The sequence below is a fragment of the Cebus imitator genome, unplaced genomic scaffold (assembly GCF_001604975.1).
Source record: "Cebus imitator isolate Cc_AM_T3 unplaced genomic scaffold, Cebus_imitator-1.0 Scaffold2, whole genome shotgun sequence".
NCBI lineage: Eukaryota > Metazoa > Chordata > Mammalia > Primates > Cebidae > Cebus > Cebus imitator.
This window is the reverse complement of record NW_016107317.1, coordinates 13,525,223-13,542,936: the sequence shown is the minus strand read 5'-3', so window position 1 is coordinate 13,542,936 and position 17,714 is coordinate 13,525,223. Positions and strand designations below refer to the sequence as shown.

The 17,714-nt window shown below is 33.1% G+C and overlaps 1 protein-coding gene across 1 annotated transcript in view; it reads right to left on the bottom strand.

The window, feature by feature from the left end:
• Positions 1–17,714, bottom strand: part of ADAMTS20 (ADAM metallopeptidase with thrombospondin type 1 motif 20) — a 211,090-nt gene that overhangs the window by 50,456 nt on the left and 142,920 nt on the right. The window contains exon 29 of the mRNA XM_017529893.2: positions 4,312–4,479. Coding sequence (XP_017385382.1) covers positions 4,312–4,479 — 168 coding nt within the window. The remainder of the gene's footprint in view (positions 1–4,311; positions 4,480–17,714) is intronic.

Genomic DNA, 17,714 nt, shown 5'->3' with positions numbered 1-17,714 from the left:
GATGGGGAGGAAGGGAGCAAATCACACTGCCATGTGTGTACCTATGCAACAATCTTGCATGTTCTTCACATGTACCCCAAAACCTAAAATGCAATAAAATAAATAAATGGGAAAAAAAAAAGAAAATTTGATAAATGTCTTAAATTAGATTGCTAGCCATCTCAGCCTACCCCAAAAAAGGCCATTTTCAATATCAAGAAAGATGATAAAGGAGGAGCATTAACAGATAGCATTGAAATGAAAAACAGAATTTCACTGGCTAGAAAAGATTAGGAAGCAAAGTTTACCAAGCACTAGAAGCAGGAAGGCATCCTCACCATCCCTAAGCCCCAGTCTACCTTCACCTTAGAAATGTCACTGAATACCCTGATTTACAAATGAAGGGATCACATATTCTTAATTAGGAGCTTTAGGGATTTAAAAAATTAATATTTGCTATTTTTAAAATTATAAAACATATACATATGTCAGGAATTCTGAAAATATAGAAATAAAGATTTATACTTACATATTTTTGAAAGATAGACAATATGGAATTACAGAAATATAAAATCTCTTAAACATCTAGAATTTAGCATTCAATTTCTTTCTTTTTTCTTTTTTTTTTTCCAAATGAAGGACTTTGGGTGGGAACACTAGGCAACAGATTTGTGGGATTTTGGAATTTATATCACCTTTGGTCTCAGCTCTGATCTTAAAATGCAAGTAATAAAATGATGGATCTCACAGAGGAAGCAGCCAAGTGGCTGATTTGACTTGGTTCTACATTGAATATTGTTGTGTGAGATTCTGTAGGTATCTAAATTGTCCAGCAGGCTTGTCAAGTTTAAGCGGAGGTGAGAATTCAGAATTTTTTTTTTCCTAAACAGAGATTGTGCATTTGGGTAAGTAAATGGGACCTGAGACAATGAAGAATCTAGAACCATGCTAGCTTTAAAAACTTGAATTTACAAGTGAAGCTGCTATTTCCAAATAGATAAAATTAAATGAAAAAAAAAATCCCCTTGTTTCTAGGAACTGGGGGTGGAGTGGGTTTTTTTTTTTTTTCCTTTTAAACAACTCAGGTATATAATTTGTATCTAGGATATACATCTGAACATAGAGGACAAATGGCCCCATATAGCAATGTTTGTTCCTGTTTAGCAACAGCCATTAAAATGCATTTCTAAATCCTTTAATTTTTTTTTTAAAAAAGATACAAATACCAAATGAAGAGTGTTACTTCAAAACTCATTTGAGCCCCTCTGTGGTCAAAATTTACCAAATGAGTCTTTCCGTTTGAATGAAGCATCATGTAAAATAGTAATAAAATGAAATTATTTTAAGAGTGAGTGATTATATTAAAGCAATGTTACAATTTATATATTCAGAATAAAGCAGCAACCAGTGATTATCTTGTAACTACCTCTGAAATTACACTTCTGTTTAATACATTGTTATATGTAATGCAGTGACAGCCTGCAATTGTTAACTTTGTGTGGGTGATTTTTATAGAATAAATCAAAAGGCAATGACTTCACAAGTTGTCATTTGTTTCTGGCTGAGATTTGGGGACTGTGTGGGTGAATGCAACTAATTTCTATGACAAGGAAAACCAATTCAAAGAAAGCAAATTCTGTACAAAAGCATCTATTTTTGGTAGTCCTTAAATATTCATACCTGTATCTTTAAAATCCCTGAAATATGTTCCTTTAGCAGATATCACATAATTTCATATTTGGTGGTAAGCCAAGGCCAATTTGTTTGCATGGATGATGGATTCACTATCGTGGAGCTTGAGGTTCAGAGTCAGAAAGCGACTCTTCATTAATGCCAACCATAGCAGCTGCAGCAGCTGCACAGCAGCAGAAGAATCTTTGAGATTAACAGGAATGTTGGTGGCCAAGACAAAAAGTCTCTCTCATTTCCACTCCCATGACCCTGTGGCTCTGGACTGATGTAGGAACTGGGCGTTAACTGCTGCACACTGAGCAGATCTGTGGCCGTTCATGTTCAGTGCCTTTACGATGTTTCACCCAGGGGAAAGCTACTTTGCCATTACCCTGCCACATCTCTATCCAGGTAAAGTAAGGCAAACCTCCACTTTAAGCAAAACCACAATATGAGAAGCATAATAAATCAAGAGATGGTGAGCCGTTTTGCAATGAGATCACAGTATTCAGAGTAAGAAGTATTTAGCTTAGATAACAAAGCTAGGTGCTTAGGAAATAAAATATCCATTGCCTCTAAGAGAAAAAGAGTAATGTCTGAGATAATTCTGAACGAGTAAGCATGAGTTAGGTTTTTGTCTTACACCCTAAAGATAATGCTTAGTCATAGATGATATTAAGTGACACAAGCATATCTGAGTTCTTCTGAGCTCACACTATGTGAACGTAAATAAAGGCCAAAATACGCCCGGCGAGGTGGCTCAGCCTGCAATCCAAGCGTTTTAGGAGGCCGAGGTGGGTGAATCACGAGGAGAGATGGAGACTATCCTGGCCAACATGGTAAAACTCCATCTCTACTAAAAATACAAAAATTAGCTGGGCGTGGTGGCGCACGCCTGTGGTCCCAGTTACTTGGAAGGCTGAGGCAGCAGAATCGCTTGAACCTGCGAGACAGAGGAAGTTGCAGTGAGCCGAGATCGCGCCACTGCACTCCAGCCTGACAACAAAACGAGACTCCGTTTGATAAATTAAAAAAAAAAAAATCATGGCCAAAATATATGTAGAGAGGCCATTATAGACTCAGGAACAGATGATGATAAACTATCAAACTAGATCGGGGTGGGTGCAGTGGAGATTCAAGAGCTACTTTGATAAAGGAAATGAGAGAACCTGTTGAGTAACTAAATGAGAGAACCTGTTGAGAGGCAAAGTGAAAAGGAGGCAGGATTGATCCAGTATTTCTGTTTTAACAGCTTAGTAGGGAGTAGTGACATTTACTAAATAAAACAAGTTAATGGAGAAATCTTTTAAATCATGGCCTCTACTAAAGCATGAAAAATAATTTATTTGCTTGATGAGCATCTAATGTAGAAGCAAATGCCCAACAATACATCTTTTTGGTGTGTGGGATTAAAAACAGAGATGCATTAACTTCTAGTTTTCAATTAAACATTGACCACAGCCCCAACATATTAACACTGGCAGAGGCTGCGCCTTTTACAAAGAAATTTGAGATTTTTACTCAATTTGGGAGGCTTTTAGTCAATATCAATGAGGCATTGACATAATTCCACTTTAAAGCTGAATGCACTGCACTGAGGTGCTGAGCGCAAAGACTAAATGATGATGACGTTGCACCCCTGGGGAAACTCCATTTCCTTCTAGCTGCCCAATAGACATAACTCAAATACCTGGTAGAGATAAGGAAGTTCTATGACCAGAAGACAGGTTTCTTTTTCCCTTTGCAGTACTAGATAATCTCTCTGAGGTACTGCTGAGAGCAGCCAGATGGCTACATTGAAAGTCTAGCCCCATTGAAATCAGTCCTCAGAAAATTTTTCCAGTTATCACTTCTGACTTCATTTATGGCTTTTTTCTTGTCAATATTTCCCAAGCTGGTGGAGTTTGACAGTCCCTACCGCAACTGAACTTTTGATCTCTTCTCTCTGAGTATACCAAGTGGTATCAATTACCCTTCTTTTTACAGACTGAATTGTCAGCCTGGATCTCATTTATTTATCAGCTTGATTTTTGCTGAGTCTTTTCATTCTAGTTTAGCCTAGGTTGTCTAGCTCTGACAACTCCCTAACTCTCAATCCCTGATTACAATCTTGTCTGGAATTTACCAGTCCCCTCTCCAGGATTCAACCTTACCTAAAATCCAAGATTTTGGGGTAGAAACAAGGCAGTTACTAAATGCATCATCATATATATGTTACCATTAGACTATAGAGAATAGTATTATGATTATCGGTAGCCCTGCTAGTATTCAGTAACAAAATTTCTTGTCAAGTTTATAGTCACAAAAGTCAAATGACTAGGCTGGGCACAGTGGCTCATGCTTATAATCCCAGCATTTTGGGATGACAAGATGGGAGGGAGAATTGCTTGAGCCCAGGAGTTTAAGAACAGCCTGACCAACATAGCAAAACCTTGTCTCAATTTTAAAAAATCAAATGACTAATTTATTATTTAACTATAAACTTAGCAAATGCATTAACACTGTTTAGTATTAATATTAACTCAGAACATAGTGCAAAAAAATATATAACAACACATTTTAGAGAAGTAAAACATTCAAGGTTATGGAAAATAAGAATGAATTGAGATTTTGTTTTTCAATAAAAAAAATACATGTATAATTATAAAATACATCACATACCTCATTCCAGCTATTGGCTTTCCATGAAGGGCATTTGCCAGATCTACAGGCTTTGTGAGTTGGAGGTTTCTGTATATGACTGCAATTTGTGTCTTCTAGTTTCCTTTGGAATTGGTCAACACAAAACACTTCACGGTACTTATTACCTTTGCCACAAGAAGCTGAGCACTAGAAAAAAAATATGAATGCACTTGATTCATTTTCTTCTTGATTAATTTAAACTTATATTAAAGAAATACAAAATCTAACAATCCACATATAATTGCTTTGATATTTTTATTAAGATATACTCTGGTATTTCTAGTTAGAGAAAAGCTAAAATTTACCAATCTGCTCTGGACCATCAATTAATGTTAATATCATAAGTTAATATGATCACATTTTTCTAATTTATTCTACAAGAATGTAGTGATTGTCTGCAATAGACGAAGAACTCTTCTGGCACACCAATGCTTTAAATCTTTTAAGGTTAGACTATCCTCAGCTAACTCCTTTTATTATGCATAGCCCAATAAAACTTGCATTCAATTTTGTAGAGTCTTTTCCATACTGTAAAGTATTTTTCTATGTTAAAAATTTTTGTAATCTCTCAGTGCAGAAAACTGTGATTTAGAAAGCAGAAAGTTTATTTTTTTAAACAGCATTTCAGTTCAGGTTTGTTTTTTGCATCAGTCTAGATGATGTCTTACTCTACCATTGGCCCTGCAATATATTTACTAAACAAAAAATAACTGAAGTCTTTTTTAAAAATATAGGTAAAATAATGATTTGACTTCATTTGTCAGCCAGTTTTCATTTTATGAGTGAGGACAGTGCAATGTGATAGAAAGCACCCTGGCTCTGGCATTGAGTACTACTTCTGCCACTTAGAGCTGGATGACTTTAGGCACATTTCATAACCTGTCCAAGACTTGATTTTTTTTTTTTCATTTATAAAACATGAATGGTAACATCATTCTTACAAACTTGTTATGAAGATTAATGTGAGATAAAGAATATGAAATGTCTAACTCAGTCCTATTGCACTTGGTAGACCCTCAGTAAACATTAGCTTCCTCTTCTACCATTTTTCTTCATATAGTGTCAGAGAGGATGCTGACAATTTCAGCATAATATATGTACCAGAGGAGAGCTAAGCAAAGAAGCCATGGAGTCCAGACAACCTTTCTCATTCCTCTGAGACAGTTGTTGGCATATGGCTTCATTTTGAAACATATGCTAAGTTCTGAAAACATCAGATATTACACATTTTCTGCATATTGTGAATTCACAGAATATTAGACTATTCAGACTATTTGATACTCAAGTACTTAAAACTTTTAAAAAATGAACAGTCTGGAGATAATTTTCTTTTTTATATTACCAGCAATATGTTGCAATAATGCATTGATTATTAAGAACTATGATCATATCCTTAATGTTCTCTACCTCTCCTCCACCTCATTAATACTTACAACCATTCCATGCCACTTAACACTTGGTTCTGTGAAATTCTCTAATGGATCTTCATATATTGTATTAAGGTACCTTCTTTCATCCTACTGATCTAGACCTACCTATATGCTTTACTGTTCCTGGTCATGTATCTTGGGCACTTTCCCTGACTTTTTCTTTTCTTTGTTGTTTGTTTTTCAGAGTATTATGTTCTAAAAAACCCACAAAGTATTATTGTGTATCACGCTAACTACTTTGAGTGTGCTAACTACTTTGAGTATGTACATGTTCACACATGGAAGAATGATTTTCCCCAAAATATAACTTTTAAATTGTGACCTTTTGAACAAAGGAAGCATTTATTACTCCCTCTACTAGACACTTTATTAAAAAGTAATAATTATTGTGAATAGTCCTGTGAAGATTCATTAAACACTATCTCTTGCTTTTGCCCTTGCTATATCTTCAAAGTGCTTATAATCTAAATGATACACAACATCTATGAAGTGAATTATACCAGTATAAGTCTTAATATTGCACTCAGTGAAGGACAATATTCAGAAAACAAAAAACACTGCAAGGTACTAAATACCATTAAAAGGATATAATAAAAAGTATGATGGAATTTAAAAATTCATGAAAAGTAGTATTTCTTTCTAGGATATTTGTAAGTGCCCAAAGAGAAGGTAATATTTAAATTCATTCTTGAAGGAGAGGTAGGTTTGTTGATGAACAAAGATGAATGGTCTTATGTGTATGTTTGATATGACTTATCTAGACATTGTCCAGGTGTGTCTGTTTTATAAACTTCCCAGAGTTCTTTTTAACAGTGCCAAGAATCCAAGAATCAGCCAGTAAATGTACTGTAAATTGTGATATTTCTAAGAATGGCCAATTCACCTACAAAGCTATGTAACATAGGAGGAGACAGATTAAATTCCAAATGCTAATTAAGAATTCAGCAATATATCTCCTCTATAAGCATTATCTATGAATAGAATGTAAACTTACACATGTAGTACACTGACAAAGTTCAGAATTATTTTTCATAAAACTGAATAGTCTTCTACTCTAAAACTTTAAGTCATCTTTGATTCTCTCTATTCTTTATTATTCTAATCTATCAAACTAATATAATCTATTAGTCTAATCTAGATTGTTACTGAACATAATTTAAATATAAATCTATTTTAATCAACACTTTATATTTTATAATTTGTAAGCTTATTTTTATGCTTTTTTTTTCCCTCAAGAACTGATAATGGCTCTCTTATTGTCTTAACAGCAAACCAAAACTTAAACTCCTCTTTACTTTCTTGATCCACTAAATTTTAGTCAACGTGCCTTTCCAACTTTATATTTTTCTGCTTTTCACCATACAAACCTTTACTCTCTTTAGGCATAATTGCTTTCTCTCTAATGTGACACATTCACTCAACAACAGGGCCTAACTCATTATTTCTTTTACCTAGACTAACCACTTCCTCTAATAATTATCCTTAAAGCCCTAATTCAATCCCATGTCTAGGGTAAATACACATCAATCTTTCACTTCCCTGAACTCTTCTGAGTCCTACCCTGTTTTTAGCACTTCATTATTTTCTACGTTTTCAACTTTTGTCACATGCTTCATCTACCTAGCTTCCTGGAGGTCAGTCCTTTTAGATCACCCATATCATCTGGAAAGTGGCATGTGCAATAACGATCAGCTGATGGATGTCGATTAATGGTATAAGCAATTTTTAATTTGCTTTCATTAAACTCTAAAATAATTGACTTAAAAATTTTAAATGTCATGAAATATATTTATTGGTTAAAAAACCAAAAGTCTTCTAGAAATGATAGATAAAAATACAAAATCAAAGAATTATGAGAGAAATTAAACTTTAGATATACTTTGAAAGTAAAGCTCTCTTTCTCCAAGATCTGAAGAGGATAAGTACAGATTCTATCCTCAAAATAAGTACAGTATTTTATCATATCGGATGAATTCCATCTGGGAATTTATCTAAAGTAAAATAGGACATGTTAAGCAAATAATTATGTTTTAGTTGGAATGAGGCATCCACAGAGTAAACAACTAGTGAAGTGATACATTCCAATACATTCTGAGTTGTAAGGATTCCACAAAATAGCCCATTTGGTAGGAATATTCAAAGATGCAGTTTTTTCTTCTGGTATCCCAGCAATCTTTTGTTTTTTTCCTCTGTTTTATATTCCTGACACCATCATAGTCTTTTGAGGTTTTATTTAATGCTGTATAATTCATTTCCAGCATTCTCGTCGAAAGATTTTTTTCTCAAAAATCACCCCTAGTTCCCTTAATTGGCATAGTCTTAACTGTTGCTGCGATTTTTTTCCATGACTACTATGGAATAGTAGATATAGCACGCAACCCACTCTAGAATTAGTGATACTAAATAAACATACAAGTGCCCCGAGCTGATAATTCTTACAAATTAGGTGAAGACAAACGTCTAAAATAAAACACGGCATTCGAAACAAATGCAAAATTTGCAAGCCCTAAAATATAGTAGACTCTTTAGAGTTGTTCTAGTTAGCTGGTACTTTCCTTTCCAGGATGGGGTGCTGAAATTAATTAGTCCCCTCTAACCTGGTAACTTTGGAAAAAGTATACTTTTATTTTTTACAGAAAAGTTGCACATAATTATAGAATAAGATTACTTCTCATATTTGAGGTGCGGATTTTTTTTTGTTTATATATAAAGATACTGCAGAAGAATGAATGTATTGACTTAATTAGTGGGAACCTTGTTGATTAATTCTGGAAACTTAAATTGTTAAACAAAATAAAATAAGGAAATAAAATTCATTTAGCTTCACTTCTAGGAAATGGAAGACTTTTTTTTTTTTTTTTAGGCATCATTAAACTATTATATTGATTCTGACAGTAGTGACAAACATACAGCTACTGGTTAGAATTAATATGTAGCCCAACTAGTAGTTATATATCCCTGAAAAGTAACTATTACACTAGTCATGCATAAACCATGCTCTTTATAGACTTTACAAGCTGGGTAACCATAGGTAAGCTCTTAAACCTCACTGGACCTTCATTTTTCATATATATATATATTGATAAAAATAATAACTATTTCATATACATGTCTACGTAAAAGTAAGATGAAACGGTTTTTTTTTAAAGAGAAAGAAATAGCTAAACTAAGAAAACTCTAAAGACATGTGTAATGTTATAGCAAAATGAGAAAAAAAATTAAAATCAATAAACAACAAAAAGAGTACTGCAGAAAATCACATTGATTAGGTTCAGGACAAGATTAAAAATGTCTCCCATAATGCAAACGGAATAGTGAAGGTGAGACAGAGAAGAGTAAATGGAGAGTCGACGTATGAATGTTGTTTCCTAGAAAATACTCTGTTCATGACCAGCTCAAGTATCATATCATTGCACATGCCATCATATCATTTCCTCCCACCCTAACACCTTCACCTACTTCATCCCTATGTATTTTTCAGTACTGAGTTTAAATCTCATTTCCTTCTCAAAACTCCCTTCTCTGATGGAGGATGTCTGATGTTCAATTTAGACCTGATTAGGTAGGATTTCTACGGACTTTTTTTTAGCACCCTTTCTTCTTTGCTATACTCCGTGCATCTGTTCTATGTCTCTTTCCCTTCCAGACTATAAATTCTGCTGAGAATAGACATAATGTAGGGAATCTGACACACTCACAAAATAGAAAGCATCCAGAATCACTCTTTTTTAATTTAATGTGTCATGAATAATTATACCTTTCTTTTAAAAGGAGGAAATAATACCAATGCACCATGAACCATAGGATCTTGCATCAATTTACTGACCAATGTTTTACTGAAATGGTAGATATTCCACTGGCATCACATGAACTGATTTTAGATGGTACATATCCAATGTAATAGTTATGTTACATAGTAATGATCATCCTCAATTTTAGCTATAAACATCCCTTAGTTGGGCATTTGAAATATAGACCTGACGTTTGGTGTATAAAGAAATCAAGTGAAATTAAAATGAGTAAGTATTACTTATCCATTGGATTCATTTTAATTAAGCTTGGCTAGAAAAATAGCAAATATCCATTTCTATGCTACTAGTACATAATGTCATCTAAAGATGAAGGTATATATATTTGTTTTTATATTAATCATCTAAACTTTAGCTAAACTTCCCTAAGAGTAAGCATCAAAACTCATATTTAATATACTAAAAATTAGTATTAGAAACACAATATTAGAAAAAGGCTTTGACATCAACTGTAAGTTTTGTGTTAAATGTTTTTAGTGACTATTAAGACAAAGTTGATTATTGAGAGGGATTTTAGAGAAAACCTAGTTTACCTTCATATATTTTTCTTCACATAAATTATTGTGTTATAATTTAAAATTTTCTAAATTAATCTGTATAACCTAAATTATTGCCAGCTCAACAAAGTTTCAATGAGTAGATTTGGCAATGACTCTATTGCTTAAGCAGAGAATGTTTAGCTATTCCAGGTCAATTAGTAAGAACTACAAGTATCTTACAACCGTCAAATTACTGCTCCTTCAACATGCCTCCACATTTGCTGATAAGAAAAATATTTAAAATTAAATAGAGGCCAGGTGAGGTGGTTCATGCCTGTAATCCCAGCACTTTGGGAGGCTGAGGCCAGGGGCTCGCTTGAACACAGGAGTTTGAGACCAGCCTGGTAACAAAATAAGACCTCATCTNAAAAAAAAAAAAAAAAAAAAAAAAAAAAAAAAAAAAAAAAAAAAAAAAAAAAAAAAAAAAATTAGCCCGGCATGGTGATGGTGATGCAAATCTGTGGTCCCAACTATTTGGGAGGCTTAGGTGTGATGATCACTGGAGCCTGGGAGGCGGAAGTTGCAGTGAGCCATGATCATCCCATTTGTACTAAAGCGTGGGCAACAGAGCAAGGCCTTTTCAATAATAATAACAACAATGAAACGATAAATAAATTAATTAAATATTTCGGAATTTGATAATATGCTTGTAAACATTTCATATGCTTTTTCAAAAACCATTTTGGGGATGGTTAAAAATTATGGCATTTTTCAGCAGCCATAAATAACCTAACTAAACAAAAACTTCATAAGTATAATTTTTCCCCCAACCATTTTATTTTAGTCCTTTATTGTTGTTATTAAACAAAAAAATAACAATAAGAAAATACAAAATACAATATTGAGTAAAAGTAAATGAGGTGATATTATTCAATTTCACTTCAGCTTTTGAAATTTTCTGATTATGTTTTCAAAACATAATCTGTAAGAAGTCATCAAATTATCTTTTTTTTTTTTCCCTTGGGGACAATACAGTTTTTTTTTTAAATTATACTTCAAGTTCTGGGGTACAAGTGCAGAATGTGCAGGTTTGTTACATAGGTATACATGTGCCATGGTGGTTGGCTGCACTCATCAACCCGTTATCTACATTAGGTATTTCTCCTAATGCTATTCCTCCCCTAGCCTCCTACCCCACAACAGGTGCCTGGCGTTTGACGTTCCGCTCCTTGTGTCCATGTATTCTCATGGTTCAACTCCCACTTGTGAGTGAGAACATGTGGTGTTTGGTTGTCTGTTCTTGAGTTAGTTTGCTGAGAATGATGGTTTTTAGCTTCATTTATGTCCCTGCAAAAGACATGCACTCATCGTTTTTTATGGCTGCATAGTATTCCCTGGTGTATTTTTGCCACATTTTCTTTATCCAGTCTATCATTGATGGGCATTTGGGTTGGTTCCAACTCTTTGCTATTGTGAACAATGCCACAATAAGCATATGTGTACAGGTGTCTTTATAGTAGAATGATTTATAATTCTTTGTGTATATACCCAGTAATAGAATTCCTGGGTCAAATGGTCTTGCTGGTTCTAGATCCTCGAGAAATTGCCACACTGTCTTCCACAATGTGGAACTAATTTACACTCCCACCAACAGTGTAAAAGTGTTCCTGTATCTCTACATCCTCTCCAGCATCTGTTGTTTCCTGACTTTTTAATGATCACCATTCTAACTGGCATGAGATGGTATCTCATTGTGGTTTTGATTTGTATTTCTCTAATGACCAGTGATGATGAGCCTTTTTTCATGTTTGTTGGCTGCATAATGTCTTCTTTTGAGAAGTGTCTGTTCATATCCTTTGCCCACTTTTTGATGGGGTTGTTTCATTTTTTTCTTGTTAATTTCTTTAAGTTCTTTGTAGATTCTGGATACTAGCCCTTTGTCAGATGGATAGATTGCAAAAATGTTCTCCCATTCTGTAGGTTGCCTGTTCACTCTGATGATAGTTTCTTTTGCTGTACAGAAGCTCTTTCGTTTAATTAGATCCCATTTGTCAATTTTGGCTTTTGTGTCTGTAGGTTGCCTGTTCACTCTGTTGATAGTTTCTTTTGCTGTACAGAAGCTCTTTCGTTTAATTAGATCCCATTTGTCAATTTTGGCTTTTGTTGCAATTGCTTCTTGAATTTTATTTATGAAATCTTTGCCTATGCCTATGTCCTGAATGGTACTGGCTAGGTTTTCTTCTAGGGTTTTTATGGTTTTAGGTCTTATATTTAAAGTCTTTAACCCATCTTGAGTTAATTTTTATATAAGGTGTAAGGAAGGGGTTCAGTTTCAGTTTTCTGCATATGGCTAGCCAGTTTTCCCAACACTATTTATTAAATATGGAATCCTTTCCACATTGTTTGTTTTTGTCAGACTTGTCAAAGATTAGATGGCTGTGGATGTGTGGTGTTATTTCTGAGGCCTCTGTTCCATTCCTTTGGTGTATGTATCTGTTTTGGTGCCAGTACCATGCTGTTTTGCTTACTGGTCCCTTGTAATATAGTTGCAAGTCAGGTAGCATGATGCCTCCAGCTTTTTTTGTTTTGTTTTGTTTTTCTGCTTAGGATTGTCTTGGCTATGCAGGCTCTTTTTTTGGTTCCATGTGAAATTTAAAGTAGGTTTTTTCTAATTCTGTGAAGTAAATCAATGGTAATTTGATGGGGATAGCACTGAATCTATAAATTACTTTGGGCAGTATGGCCATTTTCACGATATTGATTCTTCCTATCCTTGAGCATCAAATCTTCTTCTATTTGTTTGTGTCCTCTCTTATTTCCTTGAGCAGTGGTTTGTGGTTCTCCTTGAAGAGGTCCTTCACATCTCTTGTAAGTTGTATTCCTAGATATTTTATTCACTTTGTAGCAATTGTGATGGGAATTCACTCATGATTTGACTCTGTTTGTCTGTTATTTGTGTATAGGAATGCTTGTGATTTTTGCACATTGATTTTGTATCCTGAGATTTTACTGAAGTTGCTTATCAGCTTAAGGAGATTTTGGGCTGATTTTGGAGTAAAAAAGGAGATTTTGGAGTAAAAAAACTCCAAAAACAATGGAGTAAAAAACTCCAAAAACAATGGAGTTTTTTACTTATAGCATCATGCCATTTGCAGAGACAATTTGACTTCCTCTTTTCCTATTTGAATACCCTGTATTTCTTTCTTTTGTCTGATTGCCCTGCCCAGAACTTCCAACACTATTTTGAATAGGAATAGTGAGAGAGGCATCCTTGCCTTGTGCCAATTTTCAAAGGGAATGATTCCAGTTTTTGCCCATTCAGTATGATATTGGCTGTAGGTTTGTCATAAATCATTCTTATTATTTTGAGATATGTTCCATGAATACCTAGTTTATTAAGAGTTTTTAGCATGAAGGGTGTTGAATTTTATCAAAGGTCTTTTCTGCCTCTATTGAGATAATGATGTTGTTTCTGTCATTGGTTCTGTTTATGTGATGGATTACATTTATTGATATGCATATGTGGACCCAGCCTGGTGTCCCAGAGATGAAGCCGAAAAACACATTTTTACTTTATTACTAGATATGTCACTTCTCTTTGTGTTCTGACAACATGGTGCTTAAGTCATCATTAAAAATGTAAGCACTTATAACCATATGGCTGGGTGTCATGTCTATTCTATTGCTCATTGTATGCCAGGTATTAGCTAATTTCCGCAGACAACCAAATAAAACATGCTGAGGGTTCATGCAACCTTTTTGTTTAAGTTAAGATAAACTTAAGGAAACCCACATATTATATATTACAAATTCAAATCCACCTTCTCATTATAAACGAGAAATCATTTCCATCAAGATAAGCGAAATTTCATAAGTTGTATCACAGAGTGGCTTTTATTTAAGCATCCAGATATTATAATAACTAAAGATAATCAGATGTTGGAGTGTCTCTCTTGGAAAAATTTGAGAGGATTAGCTATGTTTTCCTTAGTCGTTGGCAATTCCAAATATATCAATGAACTTTTCAATATTAGAACAGGTATTATTTATCTTGTTTTTATCTCTTTTCAAAATTAAACTATTTTATGCATCTGCGGCAAAGTTAAATTAAAAATTTTTTGTAAAAAACATATAGCTATTTCGCTAAAGATTTTTTAAACGATATGTGAGTGATTATGTTAAATGTCTTTTGAACACTACTATGAAATAAAGGATTAGTGTATGAAACAACATATTAAATCAGGAAATGATAGAATTTAAGGTCAAAACAGACAAGAAATTAGATATTCTGAGAAATAAAACACTATCATGTGTATACATCCATGTATATGTCTTTCATTTTTTAGAAGCCCATAATAACATTGTCTAAATAAAACAAAAATGCTGCATCTAAACCCCAATAGTTCTGAAATCTTCCAGAAGCCAATAATACTTGTAGATCTAAGAGAAAAGTCCATTACAGTAAAATCTTAGATATGAGTTTATACAACTACTTCGTAATTAAGGGAATTCCCTAGAATGAAGAAAACTATTTTAAATTGAACATCTCAATTATTAGTGAAGTAAAACATTAAAGTAGCTATAGTAGAGTAGTAGGAAATGCTACTGCTTAAAACAAAAAAAAAAAATGACAAAGTATGTATATATAGAGTAGAGCATCAACTCTAAAAGAGTACTGCTACCATACCTTTAGTTCAATATACTTATGCTCTAGGGAGTAAGACACTAAATCCAACAACAAGGACACCATTCATAGTGCTTCCCAAAAGATTATACTTACAGTTTTAAAGCTTAATGGAGTTTGAAAATGTCCTTTTTAACCTGCTACAGATGTTCTTTGACTATTCAGCTCTAATAAGCCAAGACAGCATTTGGTTTTAAAAATATTTACCACTGAAATATTTTATTGTCTTGCATTGCATCTAATCATGTTTAAAATTTGTAGCTCAGACATTAAAATTTTCTTAAATCAGATTAATTTGAAAATAGATTTGACTCTCAACTTAAAGGAGAAAAAGCAAATGATTAATAATAAATGTTAGCAGCAGACTTTTATTAATATCATTGTAATAATCATATAATTTTATATTATTTTGAGTACATATGTATATGTATGTACACTCATAATGGATTTATAGTTCTTGGCTAATCCATGCAATATTAGAGAACTTACTTACATGTAATTCATCTAACTGAATTGGAAGTAATATTTAAAGATAATTTACTTTAATTGTTAATATTTTCTAAATTATAACTTTGGAAAAGTTATAATTTAGAAAAGTTTTATAATTTCCGAAAGTTTTTTGGAAAAGTTTTGTGATTATTTTCACTTTCAAATATAAAACCTGAGGGAAAGCTGCAGTAACTTATGCAAGCATCTTGTACAGAAATATTCACTTATCTCATTTTATAATATTGTTTTCTGCAAATAACTATTAGAAAATCAGAACAAGAAATCATCCTAGTGAGTGAGAATTAAAGGACTCAATTATTGGATTAGTTTTCTTCAATGATAAGTTTTGATAAAGAATCATGTCAAACCTGCAAACATTAGTTATTAAACTTGAGTTTATTTTGCTAGAAGTAATAGTAAATATGTCTAATTGAAGATGTGAACATTATTTGTAGCAAAAAATACTCAAGAAAAACTGTGATTCATTTAAAGCTTGCAATTTCCACTTTTAACTTTCTGTCTATTAATATTGTCTGTGTGTACTACAAAGGGGAAATGAACATTTCAGACTCCTCTATAAAATCTGTTTAGCAAGTGGAACTCATCTAAGGAGTTCCTGTTTGGAGTTTTTGCTGACTCATCCAGTAATATGAACCTTTACAAGTATAGGGTGACATGGAGAAAAATGGTATGGTTAATATGAGAATAATGCATATCTTGCCTATTTTTAACAATTTCTTTGGGACTATTATTGCAAATGTACTTTTTCTTAATTTTTTTTCACAAATCAACTGCAACACTGCTTTTGCAAGAATGTGTGACCACATTCCATTATAAAAACTCTACTCCCATCTTACCCCGGGAACCTACATCAAGAAGCATGAGCATCTGCCTTCCTGGGCTGAAAAATGCAGAAAACTCTTCAGTGTGGGTTGACCATAAAAAGATAAAGAGATCAGAAAAATATCTAAAGCATACCTTTTTTAAAAAAATAATTGACTTTTAAGGCATTACTTACTACAGTAACATTTACAAAATTCTTAAAATGTCCCAACAAAATAGCAGGATTTATCATTTCAAGTTTCCACAATGTTTTATGTGCTAGCTGTGGGAGATAACAGCCATAAAGCCAAGAAGTTTGCTTTTAAGTAGGGTTATAAAGGCCTAAAAAGGAATATGTACAGAGTACTCTGGGATGAGAAATAAATCAATTCTATGCATGCTTTGACCAGAGAAATGTTAGAGTTGAGATTAAAAGACCACCACCCATTTCACATATTAATGTCTATTTTCCATATGCAATAAAGTTGAGGGAAAATGTTTTAGAGATTTCATATTTCAATAAATTTAAGCTAATTTCTAAGTTATTGACTTAATCACACAAAATTAATTATTTGTATCAAAATTTAAGATGGGGTTTTAAAATTTTCACTAGTGGAGAATAGTAGTTGGAATAAATAATCTAGTAGTAGATGGGATTTGGTGTCAGAGGCCCACAATTGAATCTCAGCTGTCAGAGTTATGGTAATAATAACACCTACATCTCAGGGTGATTGTGAGATTAAATTAGATAATGTATGAGTAAACCTGAAATAGTGTTTGACACAATAATCTAAAAGCATACTAAGCCTCTATTCCCTTTTTTTACTTCATTTCTCAAATCCTGAGTGTGTCTTTATCAGGGGCAATAAAGAGAAAACATTCTTTGAAAAAAATATTGTAATTATGAGAGAGATGTAGATGCTATATGGACAAAACGAAAATAAACACTATGACACTAAAATGATAAGAATGCAAGACAAACCTTTTGACAGTTAAAACATATAACTAAAATAAAAAAATTCAACATATAGTTTCAATATGATAAAGTTTCCCATCAAGTAAAATCAAAAGACAAGTAGAAATAGGAAGAACAAAAGCAAGAAAATTAGAAGACCAATCCAAGAATCCCAATATTCAACCAGAAAGTGTTCAAAAATAAAGAAATAAAGAAAATGGTTGCATAGCAATTATCAAAGTATAATACAACAAATTATCCCCATACAAATATTTTTAATGAAAGAGCTTATGAAAAGAATGTCTAGCAAACTAAATTTTAAATATATTTGCAAACACTAAGTCACTTCATCAGGAACTATCCGAATGACAGGGATAAACAGAAGATACCAAAAGCTTCAGTGGAACAGGCATGGAAACAAGGACACATACAACAGGGAAGGAATCAGAATCCATTCGGACTTCTCAATAATGGCTCAGAATGCTAGAGTACAATAGGCAATTCCTCAAAAATTTTGAGGGAAATTATTTTCAAGCTAGAATTTTATAGATAGTCAATTATTACAATATAAGGATTGACTAAAGACATTTCAAGGTTTGCACAGAAGGAAAATTGTACCTCTTATTTTTTCATTTTTAAGGAAGGCACAGGCAGGCAAAAGTGTTTTAGTATGAGAGAGTAAACCAAAAAAGAGAAAAATATGTGATGTAAGAG